Source organism: Panthera uncia (genome assembly GCF_023721935.1).
Source record: "Panthera uncia isolate 11264 chromosome A3 unlocalized genomic scaffold, Puncia_PCG_1.0 HiC_scaffold_12, whole genome shotgun sequence".
Lineage (NCBI taxonomy): Eukaryota > Metazoa > Chordata > Mammalia > Carnivora > Felidae > Panthera > Panthera uncia.
In genome coordinates this window covers 3,773,974-3,797,990 of record NW_026057579.1, presented here as the reverse complement: position 1 = coordinate 3,797,990, position 24,017 = coordinate 3,773,974, and the positions used below count along the sequence as shown (strand labels likewise).

General features: G+C 40.9%; 1 protein-coding gene across 1 annotated transcript in view; it reads left to right on the top strand.

Annotated features, from left to right (window-relative positions):
• The window catches only part of MERTK (MER proto-oncogene, tyrosine kinase), a 116,195-nt gene that overhangs the window by 49,055 nt on the left and 43,123 nt on the right, over nt 1-24,017 (top strand). The window contains exons 5-7 of the mRNA XM_049652149.1: nt 10,040-10,126; nt 13,566-13,681; nt 20,637-20,820. Coding sequence (XP_049508106.1) covers nt 10,040-10,126; nt 13,566-13,681; nt 20,637-20,820 — 387 coding nt within the window. The remainder of the gene's footprint in view (nt 1-10,039; nt 10,127-13,565; nt 13,682-20,636; nt 20,821-24,017) is intronic.

Genomic DNA, 24,017 nt, shown 5'->3' with positions numbered 1-24,017 from the left:
GTCAGGCTCTGGGCTGATGGCTCGGAGCCTGGAGCCTGTTTCCGATTCTGTGTCTCCCTCTCTCTCTGCCCCTCCCCCGTTCATGCTCTGTCTCTCTCTGTCCCAAAAATAAATAAAAAATGTTGAAAAAAAAAAAAAAAAGAAAAGATTTTTAACTTTATTTTACATAACTATTAAATGCTTCCATGTTTAAAATGTAGAAAATTCAGAAAGTATTTTTACATCTCATTACACATTTATAATTATGACGAAAACACTGATGTGTTTCCTTTCAAACTTTTTCTGTGAATATATACCCTTGGGTGGATGTATGTATATAAATTATTTTCCTTTCAATTGGAGTGATAAGACACATGCAGATTAATTTCAGCCTTTTTGTTACACAAGTAATATGTGAACACATGTTCTCTGTAAGACATTCAAACCATGGTTACATACCAAAGCAAAATGGTCAAGTCTCCCTTGAATCTCCACACATTCACTCTCCATACAGATGTCACACACAATGTGAGCCATTGGTTCACTTCCTTCTAGGCCTTTCTCCCTTAAGTATACTCACATATGTACATATACACATAGATAGATCACCAAGACTTGTAGATCTTTCCATGTAGGTACTCATGGGCCTCTCATTGTTTATGGCAATTGCCTCAGTGCATGAATGGACCATAATTTATTTAACTACTCCCTTGTTGATGAGCATGGAGGTTGTTTTATTCTGGCGGTGGTTGTTGTTGTTGTTACTTATGTGGACATCCGTGTACCCATATATATTTCTTTTCTGAAAACCTTTCTAGACACCCTGTCCTTGTCTGTGTATCCACAGTGCCTCTTCCATAACACTTGCACCTCCTCCCACATGGAAGCACAGCCATCTACATGTCTCCCCACCCCGAATTATTAATTAGTGTGATTATTACATATTAGTTATTAGTTATCTTAGCACCATCACCCAACATAGCGCCTGGCACATCAGAACTGTGTGAATGAATGAGTCAACTAATGAACAAACACATGAACAAACAGACTCTTGAGTCAGAGATCCCTTCACTGGGACAAAGGAACATTGTTATAATGAAGTAACTTGTATTTGCATGATGGCTTTTGCACTTACATACTCCTTCTCATCTCTTCTCATTTATAATTCTAACCAGTTCTGTGACATTAATAGAGCAGATTTTTTTTTACACCCATTTTGTAGACACAAAGGGCTTAAGGAAGTCCAGGGAGAAAGGTCCAACAGTGTGGGCTTCCCACCATGGGGCTGGTGCTGGACACATCAAGTTCCATCAAATCAGCTCTATCTGTGGACCAGTCCCAAGCAGCTGAATTTTGTAACATTGTAAAAGAACTACATAAAACAGTCTTCTTCTTCTTTACATCTGTGTTTAATTTTGAGGACACTTTAGTGATATCTGAATCTATCTCAAAAGTTCATGTTGGGGAACGAGGTACCATCCTGACCAGAGATGTGTGGGGAGTTTTATGCTTCACATGCTGATGCAAAACCGCGTTTGCAGGGAGAGGCCGTTGTATTTTGAAATTAACTCAAGTAAACTTTCCCAAGCCCTTCTACAAAGAGAGTGCTACGTAGATAAGTGGTTTAAAGAGTCTTGATTGTTGATACTTGCTTTGAGCAAGCACATTCGTGAACAAGAAGGCCATGTGCTTTTTCCCTCTTGATTCCACTTGTTTCCTGCCCCCCTCTATGACGTAAGAGCTGTCTTTAAGAGACATGAGCGAGGAAGTACTTTGTCTAAAGGGCATTATTCTGAGTCAACAAAGTCAATCTCAAAGGTTACACGCTGTATGATTCCATTTATATGACATTCTCAAAATGACAAACTTACAGTGATGACTCTAGTCAGGGATTAGCTTGGGTAGGATGTTCCTAAAGCATGAGGGAGCACTTTTTTTTGGTGTTGAAGCAATTCTGTAATTGTATACAAATCTGTACCTGTAATAAAATTTCATGGAACTCTATACCAGAACCCCTCCCCCCAATAAAACAGAACAAAAATTGGTAAAATCTGAATACAGTCTGTATTTGGGTGAATAGTATTGTACTAAAGTCACTTTCCTGGTTTTGGTCATTGTACTATCATTATGTAAGATCTTATCATTAAGGGAAGCTGGTGAAGGGTGTACAAGAACTCTGTACTATTTCTGCTGAAATAGGAAATAAATTGTACTGTCTCTTATAAATGGAAAATAATTTCAAAACAGTTTGATTTTTATTTATTTTTAATTTTTAAAAAATGTTTATTTGTTTTTGAGAGACAGAGAGAGACAGAGCACAAGCGGTAGAGGGGCAGAGAGAGAGGGAGACACAGAATCCGAAGCAGGCTCCAGGCCCTGAGCTGTCAGCACAGAGCCTGACGTGGGGCTTGAACTCATGAGCTGTGAGATCATGACCTGAGCTGAAGTCAGACGCTCAACCGACTGAGCCACCCAGGGGCCCCAAAGTTTTGTTTTTAAAAAGCACTTTGTCGGGGTGCCTGGGTGGCTCAGTCGGTTAAGCGGCCGACTTCGGCTCAGGTCATGATCTCGCGGTCCGTGAGTTTGAGCCTCGCATCGGGCTCTGTGCTGACAGCTCAGAGCCTGGAGCCTGTTTCGGATTCTGTGTCTCCCTCTCTCTGACCCTCCCCCGTTCATGCTTTGCCTCTCTCTGTCTCAAAAATAAATAAACGTTAAGAAAAATTTTTTTAAAAATAAAAAAGCACTTTGTCTTGGGCAAAACCCAATCCCAAAATAAAGAACAGAACTGCCAAAGGTTTTGCTGTATGGTATTTAATGGCAGAGTGCATTGTAGGTTAGTGGTTGGGATTCCTAGCTATGACATATGCTAATACTGCTTCACTGTTGTGTGTCCCTAGGCAAATTATTCTACTTTCTTCTCTAAAATAGGGTAATAACAGTGTCTACCTCATAGAACATTTATGAGAATTCAGTGAAATAATGAGGGTAAGGCCCTTGGTACAGGGGCAACCTACAGGAATAACTCAAATGTTACCTGTTACAAAAATTTTTACATGAGTGGTTACTATCTCATTATATGCAGTGGTTACTATCTCATTGTCAATTCGGAGCTACCTTTCTGTCAAGAGTGGTGGACTTCTGCTGATCTGTCTGGTTTTTATTTTTTAAAAATACTCATTTCATTTTTAAATCCACATTTAGGTAACAGCTAAGGCAGCTTTAGGTTTTAGTGGGATAGAGTTAATAGTATTCATTGTAATAATAATAATAGGAAATAAATTCTAAAATAACTACAATTTATATATCAGTTCATAATTTTCACAATGCTTTCTATAAAGACTGACTTTGAACTTCATAGCAAGTTGGGATACAGTTAGGCATTTTTGATACCCGTTTTCAGATCAGGAAAAAATTTGGAGCTATTAAGGGACCTACTTGCTTTAGGTGTAGTCTGTGTGGCAACTGGAATGATCTTGATAAAACACAAGTTAGATCATGTCAGTCTCCTGCTCACAGCTCCAGGTTTCCCATCCTACTTAGAGGACAGAGCAAAGGCCTTTTCCCTTTGCCTAGAACCCTCCACCCCACCCCTTACATTGGGCCTTTCCCTCAGGAGCCACCTCTGACCTGAATATTTAAAATCACAGCCCACTTCCCTACCCACCCCTGGATCTCTGATCCTTTTCTCTTTTTTCATAGCATTAACCACCTTCTGACAGAGCTTGCAGCTTACTTATTTATGAAGGTTATTATTTCCCACCTACTTCCCTCTGTGAGAATGTGAGCTCTGTAAGGGCAGGGATCTCTTTTATTCATGAATATACCCCAAGTGCCTGGGAAAATGTCTGACACCTAGTAAGTACTCAGTAAATATCTGTTGATTGAATGAATTCAGGGCAGATAGGATGTTCCAAGTTAATGAGCAATTTCCTTTATGCGGGGTCTGCTTCTGTTGCTTTGCCTATTTTGCTCTGGGGGGGGAAAATGAAAGGGTTGCTTAATCCAGAACTCAAAGAATTGGCCCAACTGGTGCTCTTACAAGTTGCTTTCCCAGCAACACTGATTGTCCTTTCCTCAAGAAAACATCCTGTTACTGAATGTTCTTTAAAATATCCTTCAGGGGTGCCTGGCTGACTCCATGGGTAGAGCGTGCAACTCTTGATCACAGGGTTTTGAGTTCAGGCTCCACATTGGGCATGGAGCCTACTTAAAAAAACGAATAATAATAAAATAAAATATCTTTCAAACCTTATGCCAGAGGCTATCTTTTTTTACAATTTTTTTTTAACATTTATTCATTTTTGAGAGAGACAGAATGTGAGTGGGGGAGGGGCAGAGAGAGAGAGAGAGAGAGAGACACAGAATGCGAAGCAGGCCCCAGGCTCTGAGCTGTCAGGACAGAGCCCGAGGCGGGGCTCAAACCCACAAACCGTGAGATCATGACCTGAGCCGAAGTTGGACACTTAACCAACTGAGCCACCCAGGCGCCCCAGAGGCAATCTTTTTTTAAACCAGCAGAAGGCCAAGCAAGAGGGGCATGAACAATTGTGATGAGTTAGGTGAGACGTAACAGTAAAGTGGATGGCCCACTGGGAGAGGACCTGGCTCAAGAGAGATTAGAGGCTCCAGTGCTGGAGTCACTCGGGAGAGAGTGGGTGGTAGGGTGGGGATTTAGGGGAGTGGATGATTTTTTCCTCTGGAAAGCCACAAGGACTCAGACTATAAAACTTCAAGGTCTATTCCAGTCTGGTGGTTATTGTTCATCCAGACAGAGAAGAGGAAAGTGACAGGCAGCGGTCTTTCCCAGCACACACTAGTTGTTACATTCAACCCGGGCTTATGCGTGAGTCTCTAGCTGGGAAGCTAGTGCCATTACGTAAAGGAAGTATATATATTTATTTATTTTTGAGGTGGGGGGGGGGAAGGGCAGAGAGAGGGGGAGGACCCAAAGTGAGCTCTGTGCTGACAGCAGAGAGCCCGGTGTGGGGTTCGAATTAACAAACGGTGAGACCGTAACCTGAGCCAAAGCCTGACGCTTAACTGACTAAGCCACCCAGGAGCCCCCAAAGGAAGTATACATAACTGAATACATTAAGCGAAGAAGACTATATTTGCCCTTGAGTTTTGGCCCACCTGCTTTTGGAGAAAGTTAACTTTGGTTTGAACCAGGTTCTACTTTTTCCTGCTGGCGTCTGGCCTATGGGCATTAACCACCCCAGGGCACAGGAAGTACTGCTATAATAGGTGGTTTAGCTATTTCTGGGCAATTCCATATTAATGTGGATGTCTTGTGCCAGAGAATTTGCTAGAGATTGTTTTCCTGACTTTGTGTGCACTTTGAAAAGAAACACAGAAAGGAAAAGCGACTTCCCACTTAACCTAACATCATGGTCCTGATCAGCGGTTTCACTTTCAGCATTGATAAACCTTGCAGCTCTGAAGGGGCCCCAGTTGTCTTACTTAGGGATCTGTTGCTAGACCACGGGTCTCACGAAATGAATCCACCCTCTTGTTTTTCTCCAGGACCTTCTGACCAGTTTGGAATGTGATCTGTATTTTGTACTCAAGTGTTTCCCAAGCATTTTGACAAGAGTAATTGAAGTCAAATAACTGTGTTTAGCTCAACTGTATTAAAAATATAAATTGCACGGCAGCTCTCTGTATTTTCTGATTGAGCCAAAGCAGATTTTTCTAAATATAAGCCAAGTTTTGCATGTTCATGGAGCCTGTGAAATGGGCATCTTACTTGAGAGCTTATGACTTGGAAGGTTAAAGGTGATGCTTCAGCATGAAAACCAAAGCGTCACAGTCCGGACTGTGAAATAATGGTTGGCTGTACGGACGCCATGCAGTGGCTTAGAAGGATAAGGTCTAAATCCTCATCTGGGACATGTCTATCCTCTTTTGTAAAATCAATGCCTGACAAGAGTACCCAAAGTCCCAATGCTATGTCAATGCTTCTTTTCCAACTCTTGCTTCCCAGTCATCTCTCCCTCATTTTGCAAAAGAAGAAAGACCTCTCCCTGACTTATCTGGAGTCACTACGGGGTATCAATTCTCAAATGCTTTGGTCTCAAGATCCCTTGACAGTCTTAGAAATTATTGAGAACCAAAGAGGTTTCGTTTATGTGAGTTCTATCTATTGATAAGTACTGAATGAGAAATTAAAACAAAACTTTTAAAGCACAAAAATAAACAAGCCCATACTCCATTAGCTGAGAGAGCTAATGGCATCATCACACAACATACAGCTTCTGGAAAATTCTTCTGGAAAATTCCATCATGCATTTCTGAGAGAATGAAAGTGGAAATGGCAAATAACATCTTACCATTATTATTAGTATTGTTGTTGTTATTATTATTATAAAAATAGTTTTCATCTTAAGAGCTCCTTAAAGAGCCTCTGGGATGCCCAGGAGTTTCTAGACCACACTTTGACAGTGGCTGCTATAGTGTTTGGGCACTATAATGTTAAGAAATTTCCAGATCGTTACATAGAAAATTCCAAATTTTGTTCAGCAAAGGAGTTGCCCCTCCAGTAAAATTTTACTGTTTACATTTAAGAATTATATATATTGTCTTGATGAGTTGTGCCCTAATAATAATGGTAAGGATCATCAATCTATATCTCAATCTGCATGTGTATTTTTGTTGCCAAGAAGTGCTTCCAAACCCTCACACTTATGCCATTAGGGTAAAAATCTGCAGGGGAAGTAGAAAATCATGATGGAAAACTTCTGGCAGCTGGAGGAAAATTGTTTCCGTTTTCCCATCCCAGTCTTGAGTATGCTACATAGGTACCTTCAAAGGAATTTTACTTTAAAATGTCTGAGTACCTGAAATTATATTCTTTGCAGCTGTTTAAATTATAAAAAATTTAAGATGCAAACCTCAAAATATATGAGAGGCTGCATGTATTTTTCAAAATTATTTGAGAGGAATACAAGCAAAATACCTAAAGACACCTAAGGCAGGGTATCCAAGGGTGTCCTTTCATAGATGCGGCTAATGGGTTTGAGGTAAATATTCCTTTTCGGTGAAATAAATATTTCTTAAACGATCACACAAACTATTAGCAGTTTCATCTGTCAGCCAAAAGGGTATGACCAAAAATGTGAAGAGCGATGGCTCCGACCTGGGATTTTAGTTTCTTAGCTCTTGGAATTGTCAATGGAATCTAAGAGGATTTTCCTCCAGTCTGAAGGCAATACTCCTTACCTCAGAAAATTAAAATACCTGAAGTGGCTGTCACATTCTGACAGAACATTATTTTCGAGAAGTGAAAAGTCACTGTGGGTTTGTAGGACAGAGATACGCAGGTTCGTTTTTTCTTGAGAGATTTGTCTAGTCAGCAGAGTTCAGGTGCCTGGACTAATTTCTGGATGGGAAAAAAATGAACCCCAGAGGCTCTGATTTTTCATTGCACTTGTAACCCTCAGGAGAAGCACCGACATAAAAGGGATTAGGTTCGCATTTCTTCCTAGAACTTCTTGCAGACGCAGTTCTCTGGCCACTTGGCCCAGCCTTGGCACAGCATTTACCACGTGGACACCCAACATGGCACGGCCTTTCTGAGCTGATGCCCAGCTGGCCTTCCCTCAGCAACTTGTTCCTCTGAATTTTCAAATATTTAATTACTGTTAATGACAAGCTTTGGATTTTAAAATGATCAGATGGAGAATTTCCTATACAAGTAAATGGATAGAAGAAAACAAAATAAGGTTTTCAGGCAAGAAGCAAGTGGAGGTATATTTCCAAGAATTTTTTCTGCCTTTCTCCAGTTCATGATGTGAACTCTGTGCCAGATGACATCTGTGTGCCAGAGGCAGAGAAGTTTCCAGATTCTACTAGATGGTATTTATGACTGTACGTTAAAAAAAAAAAAAAAAAGGAAGCGTGCCTGGGTGGCTCAGTTGGTTAAGCATCTGACTTCCGCTCGGGTTGTGATCTCATGGTTCGTGGGTATGAGCCCCACATCAATCTCTGTGCTAACAGCTTGGAGCCTGGAGCCTGCTTCAGATTCTGTGTCTCCATTTCTCTCTGCCCCTCCCCCACTCACACTCTTTCTTTCTCTCTCTCTCAAAAATAAATAAACATTAAAAATTAAAAAAAAATTTTTTTAACGTTTATTTATTTTTGAGACAGAGAGAGACAGAGCATGAACGGGGGAGGGCAGAGAGAGAGGGAGACACAGAATCTGAAACAGGCTCCAGGCTCTGAGCGGTCAGCACAGAGCCCAACGCGGAGCTCGAACTCACGGACCGCGAGATCATGACCTGAGCTGAAGTCGGATGCTTAACTGACTGAGCCACCCAGGCGCCCCTAAAAATTTTTTTAAAAAGGAAAAGCAAACAAACCTGTTTTTAAATTTTAGAATAGTTTTAGATTTTAGAAATCATGGAGATAGTACAGTTTTCCCATCAACCCCATTCCAAGTTCTCCTATTGTTAACGTCTTAAGTGTGATATATTCATTACAGTTAATGAACCAATATTGATATATTTTATTAACTCAAGTCCATACATTATTCAGATTCCCTTAGTTTTTACCTAATACCCTTGTATTGTTCCATGGTTTCATCCAGGATTTGGTTGTCTTGTCTCTTTAGGCTCCCCTTGGTTGTGACAGTTTCTCAAACTTTCTCTGTCTTTAATGGCGTTGATAGTTTTGAGGAATACAAGTCGGGTTTTTTGTAGAATGTTCCACCGTTTGAACTGTCTGATATTTTCCTCCTGATTAGACTTGGGTGGTAGGTGTTTGGGAGGAAGATTGCAGAGGGGAAGTGCCATTTTCATTACATCATATCGAGGGTACATTCTGTCAACATGACTTAGTGGTGTTAACCTTGGTCACGTGGCCAAGGGAGTGTTTATCATTTTCTGCACTCTAAAGTTTAAAAAATAAATAAATAAAATAAAGTTTTGCTTTTATTTCCTTTTCATACTGTCCTCTTTGGAAGGAAGTCATTACATGCAGCCCACACTTAAGGGGTTGGGAGTTACGGTCCTCCCCGCTGAGGGCAGAGTATCCACATAAATTAATTTGGAACCCTTCTGCATGGGAGATTTGCCTGTTCTTCCCCATTTATTTAATCATTTATTTACAGCAGTGTAGACTGGTGGATATTTATTTTATACTTTGGGTTACAATCCAATGCTACTTCCTTTATTTTCTTGTTCAAATTGTTCCAGCTTTGGCTATTAGGAAAATAGCCGTGTGTGTGTGTGTGTGTGTGTGTGTGTGTGTGTGTGTTGCATGGTGTTTGTATTATATTCCGTTCCAGGCTCATCTTACAGGTTTCCTGCTCCAATCTGAGAATCAGCCATTTTTCCAAGGAGCTCTGGTTCCTTTTGTTGGCAAATAGTATTAGAAACCAAGATCTGGGTTGCCTCTCTTCCTTTCTATTTAAAACTAATAAACGGACTAATTTTTTCATTTCTAAGATGTCTTCAAACCTCTGAACTGATAGAATTTTTCTTCATTCAGCCCTAGTGTCTTCCCTGCAAGTAATAATAGTGTCTTATGTTTATATAATAATTCTGCATGAACTGACCGATATTTACCATTAAAAAAGGATTCATTACAACAGATCGTCTGAAATTTTTAAGCACTGTGACTTTTCTCCTGCTGTGTTTGGTATTCTGACATGTCATCAGTGTGTGATTAGTCTGTACTGTGTGGCTAATCAGCTGGGGAGTGACCAGGCGAGCCTCAAAAAACATTCTTTTTGATATTGGGGCCAGCAATACCCATACCTCCTGGCAGAAATTTAAAAATCTAAATGTTACTGCTTTGTTACCTAACATCCCACCATCAGGGAAAGATAAAGGACGCAAATGAAGACAGCTGCCTTGTAGCCCCACGGGTGGCTTGCTCCTGGTAGCTAGGGTTTAATCCCAGGTTTGTTTTTCAACCACCAGCATACTTTTCAAATTAACTTGGCATTTATGACTTGAAGCAATGAACCAAAAAGTAAAAGATTGCTAAGACAACCATAGGGTTCTGGTGAACCGCAGCCTGTTTCTCGGTGACTGGTCTCATGAGTCCCCTTCTATTCCAGGTCTGACCGAGATGGCTGTCTTCAGTTGTGAGGCCCACAATGACAAAGGGCTGACCGTGTCCAAGGGTGTGCAGATCAACATCAAAGGTAAGCACCAGGGCCATGTCCCCCAAGCCCCTGAGCTCTGCAGCCAGCTACCTGGGTTTGAGCCCTGGCTTCCCCACTGACTTCCTTTGTGACCTTGGACAAGTCACTTAACCTCTCTGGCTTCAGTATAAAATCGGGATAATTACAGAATCTACCTGTTTCTGAGGCTTAAATAAGACAGTGCAAGTAAAAACTTTCATAACAGCGCCTGGTGCTTACATCTTTGATAAACATGAGTTCATATAGTTTTGCTTAGTCTGAGAAGAAACTAGGCTGTGATGTCTACCCTTGATTTTCTTAGCTCCTGTTTTCATCTTTCCCTCTGCCACCTTGAACTAGTCCCCATTGCCCCTTGAAGAGCCTGCAGGGGTGGGGGGGCGGGTGGCTTAGGGCATTGATTGAAGGAATGGGCTCTGTCCTTCCAGGGCAGCTGGGGCTGAAGCAAGTCTCCCCCGGCTGCTGCCCGAGAGCCCAGAGCCCCTGTGCCTCTTCCTCCTAATCTTCTTGTCACTCTCCCTCCCCCTGAGCTGGGATATAACATAACGGAAGAGTTGTGTTTGAAGACCCCTGTGCTAGTAGAGATATTACAATCCAGTCGTCTGCCTCATTCTCCTCTCTCCATGGGATCAAGGTTATCAAAACCTGGAACCTGAAAGTCAATACTGTCATTTTATGCCTTTTCAAATCATATTTCTTACCTTCTCTCATAGAAACTCAAGCAAATTTTATGTTTATTTGTTCTTCATTTAAATAACAAGAAGCAAATATTGAGTTCATATTCCTTTTGGTCTTAATCTTGGGGAAACAACACAAGCAAAAAGCAGAATGTGTTTAATAATGAGTTAAAAGGTAATATACAGTGGGGGACTCAAAATTGCAAAAGAAGTTACACTTTCATTTTGGCAAACAACTAGATGAACGTGATGAGGGAGCATTTTCTGAAAGTTCATTGGAACAAAACAAAGAAAAAAAAAGAGCAAACTGAAACTTACTCCTGGAGGAACTGTATAACTTCCTTCCTCATTTCAAGTCTCATGACAATTTTCAAAAGAAATGTTGGGAATTTCAGGAATTCATGAGTAGGCGTGAAGTTATAAAGACATTTTCGTAAAGTGCAAACACCTTATAATGTAAAAATTTATATGAAACGAGTGACAGTTTTTTTTTTTTTTTCAACGTTTTTTATTTATTTTTGAGACAGAGAGAGACAGAGCATGAACGGGGGAGGGGCAGAGAGAGAGGGAGACACAGAATCGGAAACAGGCTCCAGGCTCCGAGCCATCAGCCCAGAGCCCGATGCGGGGCTCGAACTCACGGACCGCGAGATCGTGACCTGGCTGAAGTCGGACGCTTAACCGACTGCGCCACCCAGGCGCCCCAGGAGTGACAGTTTTTGACATTTTCTGTTTCACACAGCATGTCAGCTTATTTTTTTTTTTTTTAAATCAATCCCATTTCTAAAACTTATGCTTTGGGCTTTCATTTTTTAAAAAAATTATGCCAAAGCAACCAAGCCTCCCTTCTTATAATCTATTATTAACTATAATACACATGGCCAATTGATGATCCGGAAAGGCAGACATTTGAGGGTGATTCTACAAATAGTCTATTCAGGGAAGTGAGTCAAAGTGCCGATTCTTTCCTGTTCACGAAGCTGTGTGTCTATTAGTAAACAGAAACTCCTGAATATGGTACCCAGTGCACTTTACATGGTCTCAGCTCTCCTTCCCCCATCTCCTGCCCACCCTGTCTTTGCCTTTATGTCTCCCACACGTTCCCCAACCCTCGTCCCTGTGTTACCTTATTCGGTCCTCACCACAGCCCCATGGAGCAGTGCTGTTACTATCTTCATTAATAGAAAAAGGAACAGAGTTTAGAAAAGGCATTTAAACTGTGGCCTGGGCCATAGAGCCGGCTAGGTGGTAACCAGACTCCCCAGTGCCTGCTGGTGCCCACAGTAATGGGCTTACTGCCTCCTGCAACCAGCCTCCAGTGTTCTGCTGAGGGACAGACAGACCTGACAGCTCTGGGGTCAGACAGACCTGAGTTCAAGTCCCTGTTGTACTGCTTATGAGCTCTGTGATCTTTGGTGAATTTTTAACTTCTCTGATCCTCAGTTTCCTCATCCATCAATGAGGATTGGAAGACTACCTGTCTGATAGGGTTCTAGCAACGAATAGATGAAGCAAAGTCCGTAACTACAATGTACATAACTACTAGGTACATAACTTACTATGCCAGACCATAGTAAGCACTCAAAAACAACAGTCCTTGGGGGCGCCTGGGTGGCTCAGTTGGTTAAGCAACCGACTTCGGTTCAGGTCATGATCTCGCGGTCCGTGAGTTCGAGCCCCGCGTCGGGCTCTGTGCTGACAGCTTGGAACCTGGAACCTGTTTCGGATTCTGTGTCTCCCTCTCTCCCTCCCTCCTTCTCTGACCCTCCCTGCTCATGATCTGTCTCTCTCTGTCTCAAAAATAAATGTTAAAAAAAAAAAAACAAAACAAACAACAGTCCTCATTTTTGCTTATAAATGTGATCATTACTACTAATTAAGAATTAAATTTAGCATAAAATGAGATTCCCCAGGCTTCAGATCTTTCTTAGATTCTGTGGTTTGTTTTTTTTTTTTTTAGTTTATTTTTGAGAGAGCAGGGGAAGGGCAGAGAGAGAGGAACAGAGGATCGGAAGCAGACTTTATGCTGTCAGCACGGATCCCGATGTGGGGCTCAAACCCACAAACCATGACATCGTGACCTGAGCTGAAGTCAGATGCTTAACCGACTGAGCCACCCAGGCGCCCCGGTCCTTCCTAGATTCTAATTAAAGGGCCTACTCATGTCCCCCATGTGGCCAGGATCATTGCACACCTATGGTATTACCTGCCTCCACTCCCAGGAGATGCAGTTGGCCCTTTTGCCTGAACTGACTCTCCCCGACTAGAAAGCTTCTCCCCACTCAGCCACACACGCACACTCATGCTACCATAACACTCTCTCTCCTCAGCTCGGGGCTCTCTCGATCTCAGGTAATGTGGGTCTCCCCTCCTCAAACCAGAGCTGCACAAGCCTTTGATCCCATGTAGAACACTAGCACCCAGGGACGTGCCCGCGTACAGTAGAACAGTGAACACCAGCTCAGTGAAGGAAATAGATGTCTTGACATCCTTCCCCAGCTAAGTTCTCATGTCATCAGTGGGTGGGAAAGCAGGTCTCTGCTCCACTCCTCTGGCCCAGGCAGAACCATGCTATCAAGGAAAGCCCTGTCTGTAAGCTCATATGTATTACTCTCAGGCATAACCTGGCTTCTTTTTAAAACTTGGGTTTAATTTTCCTAATCTTAAGAAATGGAAACAGGTTTGGTATTAATGTGTTTGTTTGGTAGCTGTGGCCACCTGTGGTTTATAATTGTGTTTGTTTGTGTGTCTTTGTTTTTGCGTAGCAATTCCCTCCCCACCAACTGAAGTCAGTGTCTACAACAGCACAGCACACAGCGTGCTGATCTCCTGGGTCCCGGGTTTTGATGGATACTCCCCATTCAGGAATTGCAGCATTCAGGTAAACTTCCAGGATGAAGAGGGAAGTGGCCGTTTGGTGCTCTGAGGGTCTACCTGATTCTTCTTCCTCCTGAGGATGGGTGCCGAGGCCTTCAGCACCTCTGTCCAGGGTCCACTGACCTCCTTCCCACTCAACGTCCACCGTACATGCCCCACTTTATGGTGCTCTGCCCCGGGATGCTGTTTCCTTTCTGCTCAAAGTCCAGGGCCCATCCAGAAGGGAAACAGGTTTCCAGGATAGAATGTCGTGAGACCAAGAGAATTAATTTTTTTTAATTAATTTTTTAAATTTACATCCAAGTTAGTTAACATAGAGTGCAACAATGATTTCAGGAGTAGATTCCTTAATGCCCTTCCCCATTTAGCCCATCGCCCCTCCCACAACCCCTCCAGTAACCCTGTTTGTTCTCCATATTTAAGAGTCGCTTATATTTTGTTTTTATATTATTTTTGTTTCCCTTCCCTTATGTTCATCTGTTTTGTATCTTAAAGTCCTCATATGAGTGAAGTCATATGATTTTTGTTTTTCTCTAATTTCGCTTAGCATTATACCCCCTAGTTCCATCCACGTAGTTGTATATATATACACACACACACAATGGAGTGTATATGTATATATATATATATATATATATATACACAAACATATATATATGTATATATATATATATATTGAGGCTTATTAATATTTATTAAGCCAGCCACTCTGGCTTAATATATATATATAATATATATATAATATATTATATATATATACATACCACCTCTTCTTTATCCATTCATTCATCAATGGACATTTGGACTCTTTCCATACTTTGGCTATTGTTGATAGTGCTGCTATAAACATTGGGTACATATGCCCCTTTGAAATAGCATACCTGTATCCCTTGGATAAATACCTAGTAGTGCAATTGCTGGGTCGTAGGGTAGTTCTATTTTTAATTTTTTGAGGAACCTCCATACTGTTTTCCAGAGTGGCTGGACCAGTTTGCATTCCCACCAGCAGTGCAAAAGAGATCCTCTTTGTCCGCATCCTTGCCAACATCTGTTGTTGCCCGAGTTGTTAATGTTAGCCATTCTGACAGGTGTGAGGTGGTGTCTCGTGGTTTTGGTTTGTATTTTCCTGGTGATGAGTGAAGTTGAGCATTTTTTCATATGTCGGTAGGCCACCTGGATGTCTTCTCTGGAGAAGTGTCTATTCATGTCTTTTTGCCCATTTCTTCACTGGATTATTTATTTTTGGGTGTTGCGTTTGATAAGTTCTTTATAGATTTTGGATGCTAACCCTCTATCTGATATGTCGTTTGCAAATATCTTCTCCCATTCCGTCGGTTGCCTTTTAGTTTTGTTGATTGTTTCGTTCGCTGTGCAGAAGCTTTTTATTTTGATGAGGTCCCAATAGTTTATTTTTGCGTTTGTTTCCCTTGCCTCTGGAGACGTGTTGAGTAAGAAGTTGCTGTGGCTGAGGTCAAAGAACCTGGTGTAAGAAAGTGGTCCAGGTTCATTCTTCTGCATGTCGCTGTCCACTTTATCCAGCACCACTTGCTGAAGAGACTGTCTTTATATCACTGGATATTCTTTCCTGCTTTGTCAAAGATTAGTTGGCCATACGTTTGTGGGTCCACTTTTGGGTTCTCTATTTTGTTCCACTGATCTGAGTGTCTGTTTTTTGTGCCAGTAACATACTGTCTTGATTACAGCTTTGTAATACAGCTTAAAGTCTGCAGGAGAATTAATTTTTAAGGTACAAAAACACATCCCTAAATTAGGACTGGCTTGTGACCAGGAGTTTGGAAAGTCAGGTACTTGTCAGCCTGGCTCCTCCTGGGCTAGTGGCCATGAAGGACATACAAGCATGAGATGGGTCATTTTTGCTGTCAGGTATAGCACCTTGGCCCATGGGTCCCTGGACAACCTGGGCACTACAGGCCTTGCAAAGTCTTCACCCTTTTTTTTTTTAATTTTTAAAAAAAGTTTTATTTATTTTTTGACAGAGACACAGGCAGAGCATGAGTGGGGTAGGGGCAGAGAGAGAGGCAGACACAAAATCTGAAGCAGACTCCAGGCTCTGAGCCATCAGCACGACACGGGGCTTGAACTCACCAACCACCAACTGAGCCACCCCAGCACCCAAATCTTCACCCATTTTTAAGCACTAACTAATATTGGTATAAAATAATGCCATAATAAGTATACAGCCTAGCCATCCTAAAATGGTACCTTTCCATGATATAGGCTTTGCTTTGAGTGTTCATTTCATTAAAATGAAAGGGTAGCAATAACACTGTTTACCGAGTGCCCACAATGACCCAGAGACTTTGCGGACATTATCTTACTTAAAACCTATACCATGGGGCACCTGGGTGGCTCAGTCGGTTGAGTGTCTGACTTCAGCTCAGGTCATGATCTCACAGTTTGTGAGTGGATTCCATTGTGTAATGGTTAGCATTCTGGACTCTGATCTCACGGTTTGTGGGTTCGAGCCCCGCGTCAGGCTCTGTGCTGACAGCTCAGAGCCTGGAGCCTGCTTCGGATTCTGTGTCTCCCTCTCTTTCTGCCCCTCCCCCACCCATGCTTTGTCTCTCTTTCTCTGTCAAAAATAAATAAAAATTAAAAAAAAAACCTACACCAGCACTGCAGGTGCTCACAGAGTGCTCACAGCCCATGAGTGGCAAAATCAGAATTCAAACCCAGAAAGCTCTGATGCCAAAGGCAGTGCTCAGAACCATCTGCTCTTCTGTGTCTCAGAAGAGACATTGCTTATGGGAGCAGGTAGTTGAACATGTTTGGATTATCCACTGAAAACATGAATGCATTCTGCCTTGTACTTCCTCAAACAGTAGGGTCAGAAATTGTTCTTAGTTTCATAAGCATCTGGTCTTACTAGCCAAAAACATGTTAACCTGACATAGGTCACTCGTGCCAGTTCAACTTGAAGCAGTGAATTCTAAAGAATTTTGTGTGTTGACAACCAGATGTTTTTAATGCCAAATGGAATTAGTTTCTGTGTTTTTATTGCCTCCCACTCTTGTCTAACAGCTGTTCCTTCTCTGAAAAGTGAAAACATTCTATTATCCCCAAAATAGCCTCCACCCCCACCCCACCAACTCCAGCTTTTCTTAATTCTTGCCCACTTTATTTGTAAACCTCCCAAGGGCTGGTAAGTGTTAGGAATTCTTGTGTCTACAAAGTCCTCACCAGGGGTATCCTTTTTTTTTTAAGCATATATTTCACAGACCATAATATTCGCCCATTTAAAGTGTATAATGTTTTTTTAGTATGTTCACCGAGGTGTGCAACCATCACCACTGTCTAATTGTGTCTATATTCATAAAAAGATGTTGGTCTGTAGTTTTCTTGTGTTAGCTCTTTCTGGTTTTGGTATCAGGGTGGCACTAGCCTTATAAAATCAGTTGGGAGGGGTTCTCTTCTCTTCTATTTCTTGGAAGAATTTGTGGAAGATTGATGTTAATTCTTTAAATATTTGGTAGAAATCACCCGTGAAGCTATCTGATCCCGAGCTTTTCTTTGTGGGTAGTTTTTAAAATACTGCCTCAATCTTTTTACTTAGTACAGATCTGTCTAGATTTTCTATTTCTTCTTGAGTCAGTTTTAGTAGTTTGTGTCTTTCTAAGAATGTGTCCACTTCCTCTGAGTTCTCTAATTCATTGGTGTACAATTATTTATAATATTCCATTACAAGCTTTTTTTCTTCTGAGGATAGTAGTAATGTTCCCTCTTTTATTCCTGATTTTAATAATTTGAGTCTTTCCTCCCTTCTGTTTGCTTTGGGTTGTTTGCTATTTATTTATTTATTTATTTATTTATTTATTTATTTATTTATTTTAAGTTCCTTAAAGTAGAAGGCTAGATGATTTTATATATACTATATATTTCCTTCTAAGCACTGTGTTAGCTGCATTCCATAGGTTTTGGTATTTGGGCGCTTTTTTTTCCCCATTCATCTCAAATTTTTTGGTCATTTTCCTTGTGATTTCTTTTTTTCTTCCTCTTCTTGGTTATTCAGGAGTGTATTGTTTAATTTTCACATAGTTGTGAATTTCTCAAATTTTCTTCCTTTGTTTCCAATATTATCCCATTGCGTTTGGAGGATATACTTAAATGATTTCCATCCTTTTAAATTTACTGAGGCTTGTGTTTAATGGCCTAGCATTAGTTCTGTCCTGGAGAACATTTCAGGTGCACATGAGGGGAAGTTATATTCAGCTGTGGTTGGGTAGAGTGTTCCATATGTCTAGGTCCGGTAGGTCTAGTTAGTTTATTGTTTTGTTCACTTCTTCTGTTTCCTTGTTGATCTTCCGCCCAGTGGTTCTATCTGTTATTGGAAGTGAGGAATTGGGGTCTCAACTACTGTTTTTGAATTGTCTGTTAGCCCCTTCAATCCCATCAGTTTTCGCTTCATGTATTTCAGGGCTCTGTTGTTAGGAACACCCAGGGCCTGTTTCCTTCTATACATGTAGATGAAACTGAAGCACGGACCAGCTCTTTTTAAAACTGCTGCTGAGCTGTATGAAGAGTTTAAGACCTGAGGCTCTTGCCCATGGTTACCCTCAGGGAGACTTTGAGGACCAGTACTGCCCCCACCTTGAGAGAACAGGTCTCCAGATGGAGGTGAGATAGAGTATGGCAGTAGGAAGATCTGAAAACACCAGCTCACTCCTGAAGGTAGAAGATCACACACAAGCTTCACTTGCTTTCTCTCCTTTTGCCTTGGCTTTGGGAAGCCATAGCATGAGTGAAAAATCATCCAGTGATTGGCAAATGGCAGGCCTTCCTTGCCCATCTTGGATCCTGTGGTGCCAGATGTGGTTATTCTGTCTTTGCCCCACCAGCTAGCTCCACCTCCCTTTACCCATTCTCCTTTCCATCTCTGGTAGGGTTACCAGATTTAACAAATAAGAATACAGTTATTTTACAAGTTAAATTACAAGAGTAATTTTGTGACACACCTGTACAACTCATTACTTGTTGTTTATCTCAAATTCAGACCTAACTGGCTGTCCTCTGTCTTCTCTGACCAGTCCTAGCAGAGTTAGTCAGGACCGGCTCTGGAAGTTATCCTTTTATATGCTGCAGATTAACAATGTATTCCCACTTTTGAAGGAACCAAGCCTAATTTTGTAGCAGGTCCCCAGTCCGTTACAATTTTAAACTCTGACTTGGTAGCAAATGAATGTTTTGGACACGATTCAGATCCACGCGCTAGCAGGACACACCCTCCCACTTCCTTTGGCCCTGATGTTAGTTCCTTTCTTCACCCATTTTTGGGCTGCATACTCCATTTCTATTTTTAACTCTCCCACGTACTTCTTGCTATTTCGTGCTCTCCTGTCCCCTAGGACCCACTGGGAAGGACGGTTATAGAAACCCCGTCTTCTTCCAGCAGTGTGTGCTCAAAGAGCGTCCCTGTGCCTGGAAATGCTCCACTTGTTGCTCCGGAAATGGGGCAGGGGTGGAGAGCCAAAGGTTCCCTCCACCTCAGTTTCAGGGATTGGTCACCAGGAAGTAGGTGCATACTCGAAAGCGTAGAAACAAAAAGTAAGTTCTGCCAACAGCCACCACCGAGATAAGCACGTAGCTCTTTGTTTCTCCTCTGGAGGCTCCTCGGGCCAACTGGTGCTTTCTTGTCACCCAGTGGAGCCTGTGGGTCTGAGTCTGAGGTGAGACTTGGCCCCAACACCACCCTCTTGGTGTCCACTAGGGGATTTAGAATTCTAAAATGTTTGTGGCCCCTTGGCCTAAATTTCAACACACGTATCCTGAAATAATGGCATTGTGTATCCACACCCAATGACTACCAGCATGTTATTATCAGGAATACATGGAGGGTTTAAGACTTTTTTCCTCCATTCTTGTGTTTTAGATATCGTTTTCTATTTTCCGATTTTATGAGTACTACATATTGTAGAAATTTTGAAAAACGTAGTGAAGGGGTGCCTGGATGGCTCAGTCGGTTGAGCGTCGGACTTTGGCTCGGGACATGATCTCGCGGTTCATGGGTTCGAGCCCCGTGTCGGGCTCTGTGCTGACAGCTCAGAGCCCGGAGCCTGCTTCGGATTCTGTGTCTCCCCCTCTCTCTCTGCCCCTCCCCTGCTCGTGTTCTGTCTCTTTCTCTCGATAATAAATAAATGTTAAAAAAAAAATGAAAAAGGAAAAGAAATGTGAAGACCATTTTAGGTATTTAAGAAAGAAAGAAAGAAAGAAAGAAAGAAAGAAAGAAAGAAAGAAAGAAAAACGTAGTGAAAAAAGAAGCTCTCCCTTATCCGCACTCCCAGACAGGAGGCATGCTTAAGAAAAAAAGGTAGAAGTTTGGCCCAGGATTAGATTTTTGCTTGTGTGTACAGAGAACATGGATGTGGAGAGATTGGTAGAGCTTATGGAGGGGAGGTTGAAAAGAAAGAACTCAGAGGAAAGAGCTGAGATGTTTTAACAAGATTTGGAGAAAAGTTTGGCGGGTGAGGTGCAAATGACTCCTCCCTATATCTGCTCACCAAATGATGTCAGAAAAATCTACCTTCTCTGTCTGTGTTTGGAGTTGAATTTATACTGGGATGGGAGCAGGGGTAAGAAAAAAGGACACACTAGAATTTACCTCAAAGCAAGAGCAGAGGTCGAAATGACAGAGAACCACCTCAGTTCTTATTTCATATTATTTATCTTACTTTGTATTCTCATGATCATTTAGTTGCTCTGTTACCTGCTACAGTGAAAACACTTATTTTAGGCATTTTCCTCAGGTCCTCAGTGGCCGCTCCAGTGGCATGAGTAACGCACAGTAATGCTGGGAGGGAAATTAGTGTGTGGCCCGAAAGGAAGCAGGTACTTCCCCCCCCAGAGGAGAGGAAGGGCCACGTGCACCGAATACATGAGTGCCCTGCGTCTGACATTCCCCTCACCTTACTAACGCCTGGTCCACATTTTTACTCTTCCTTTAGGTCAAGGAAGTTGATCCGCTGAGTAATGGCTCAGTCATGGTCTTTAACACCTCTGCTTCACCACATCTGTATCAAATCGAGCAGCTGCGAGCTCTGGCTAATTACAACATTGGTGTATCCTGCATGAATGAAATTGGCTGGTCCGCAATGAGCCCTTGGATTCTGGCCAGCACGACCGAAGGAGGTAATCCCTGGAACTCAGAATAAATATTGCCCCTAATGGCATGTGATTAAACAAATCCTTCCCGGGGTGGCCTGATGGAGAAGTTTAAACTTTGCTTTGTTTGGTCTTTGTCCCTGGAGGAGAATTTTATTTGAGGTAGCCAATGAAAATGGGGGGGGGGGGGGGGCGGGGAAGGGAGGGAAAAAAAAAGAAAATAGGAAAGAAGATTTTCCCTCTGTTTAGTGACAAAACTTACACTTAATGTGTATAGGTAATATTTTATTTTACACAGGGAGGCATTAATAGCACACTTTATGACACGTTATTTTAAGATATAATAATATAAAAAGTACTAATCATAGAAATTTGATTTCTTAAATCAAATTTAAGAAATAATGAACACACACACACAAAAAGAAATAATGAATGTGAAGATGGTTAATATTTACCAAACACCACGTTCCAGGCACCACATTAGGTGCTTTGCATGGATTATTTTATTAGATCCTCATTGAAGCCCTATGAACTAGGTTCTCTCTATGCTGTCTTGCTCATAGCAAACTTTATTTATATCTTTAAACTTTAAGGAATTTTCTGTGTGCTATTTCTGATTTCTGAGATTTTTTTTTATCTTCTGTGAATATTGGAATGGATATTGTATTTCTTTTAAATTCAAATCCACAGTTTCTATTCCTTCCCAACAGAGCTCTAGATCAGTAGAACCTCTTTCCTGCCCTTACCTCTGGCCTCATTGAGTCAGTGCCCTAGTCTTCATACAAACTGTGGGACAGGTCAGGATCAGAAATCTTTAGGGTGTAAGCCTTGCACAAATGAAACTCTAGTGCCAAAATTGTAAAATATCTTCTCTCAAATGATAAACAAAAGCCTTTGAGAACAATTTCATATGCTGTGTCTCATTTTTATCCAGTTCAAAAATACCTTTCTGACTTTTTCGTGGTTTTTTTTTTTTTTTTTGTCATTTTAGTTATTTATTTATTTATTTATTTTGTTTTTTATGAATATAATTTATTGTCAAATTGGGTTACATACAACACCCAGTGCTCATCCCAACAAGTGCCCTCCTCAATGCTCATCACCCATATTTCCTCTCCCCCACCCCATCTGACTTCTTCTTTGACCCATTAGTCATTTAGGTGTGTAGCTTAGTTTCCAAATATTTTGGAGTTTTCCAAAAATCTTTGTATGACTGATCTCTAATTTCAGTCTATTGGTGCCCAAGAACATAATCTGTATCACTCAAATACTTTTAAATATATTGAGATTCTTTTAATGGCCCAGAACATGGTCTTTCCTGATAAATGTTTGGTGTGCACTTGGAAAGAATGTGTATTCTGCTCTCATTATAAGGAGTATTCTATAAATGTCAACTTGGTTGAATTGGTTGATTATATTCTTACTGCTTTTCTGCCTACTTCTATCAATTATTTAGAGAGAGGCATTGAAATCCATAGTTATAATTTTGGGTTTATCCATTTCCTTTTGTAGTTCTAACCAGTTTTGCTTCAAATATTTCAGAGGTTATTTTGTACATAAATGTTTAAGATTACTATGCTCTCCTAAATAATTGACCACCTTCCCATTATGAGATTGTTTTCTTTATCTTTGATAGTACTATTTTTTGTGAGCTCTACTTTGATATTAATATAGCCACTTTAAATGCTTTCTTTTGAATATGTGATATATCTTTGATTCCTCCTTATTTTTAACTTATTTATATTTTCTAATTTAATGGGCAGTGACCTAAGTGTTTTGGTTTGGATACCCCTAAGAGTCAAAATTGGTTTCCTTTCCTCTGGGACCACTTACTTTCTCTAGTAAAGTAGCCTCCTGTTTCCTGCCTCAGGAATGTAAACATGGCTGCCAATATCACGTGGGGAGGAGGACTGAGGTGGAGTCCTCCTCATTCAGTGTACAAACTTACACTTGTTTCCCCAGTTGTCCATCTGCCCCCTCATTGTGTCTTCATCCTGTCCCAAGACCAGAGGCTTTTCAATTTGGAGAACAGGGCATCCTGTCTCCTGTTTTTGTTTTTGCTTTTGCTTTTGTTTTTGTTTTTGTTTCTGTTTTTGTTTTTGTTTTTGTTTTGAGGGAGTACCTAGCAGGTGTGTGGGAATAAGTTAGAGGGATCTTGAGGACTAGCTACTTCCTGATCGCTTTCAATCTTCCAGTTTTAGTACCTGGGTGCACAGCTTCTGAGCCTGTCCATGGTCCTTTGGGGAGAATAGGCTTGTTGAATTAATCATGCCTTCTTCATTTCTTTTTCAGCTTTTGAGTATATGTTGACATTTCTTTTCCACTATCGACTCTGCTTTATCTTATGGGTTAATATTGTTTTAAATTCCTTACTGTCATTTTAGAGGGGCTTCAGGAAAAGCAGACATAAAGACATGTTGAGTTGGCCATGTTTATCCATAAATTCTACAATATATTTGAAACTATACGATTCAGTTCATAGCACAACTGTAGCTGTATGACATTTCCTAAGCTGAAATTCATTCTAATTGCTCCTAGAATCAGCAGAAATGAAGGTTAGAATACCCTTTTGTTTTCTTTTTAGGCATATCAGAAATAAATAATTTGATCTTCCAGAAATACAACTATAATCAATGGTTTGGTATATATTATTGCAATTGTTTTTATTCTTTCTATACATAAAGCATTTTTTTTATTTCTAAAATGGATAGGTGGTACATGCCTTTTTGCAATTTGATTTTTCCCTCCATTAAATATTTTTTCATATCAGTACCCGTGATCTACCTAATTCTTTCCAGTGGCTGGGTAGGAAGTATTTCATCAGAAAATGTATCAAAATGTATTATGTCATAATTATTGACTGAGCATTACATTTATTCCTTTTATTCACTATTATGCCTCAATGAATATAATACCACCTATAGGAGAATTTTTTAGATTAAATTTCTGGAAATAAAATATTTGGTCAAAGAGCGTATTATTTTCAGTTTGTATAGATATAGTCAAGTTCCTCACTCCCAAAAAATAATCTAGTAATGACCTTAACCTGTTCCCAAATTATTTTGTGTGTGTGTGTGTGTGTGTATACACACACACACACACACACACACACATACACATACATATACATATACATATACATATAACACAAACATACTTTTTTTCCAAAGTATTATAACTTTTATCCTCGTATCCTTGTGAGAGATAACAGACATTTTGACATA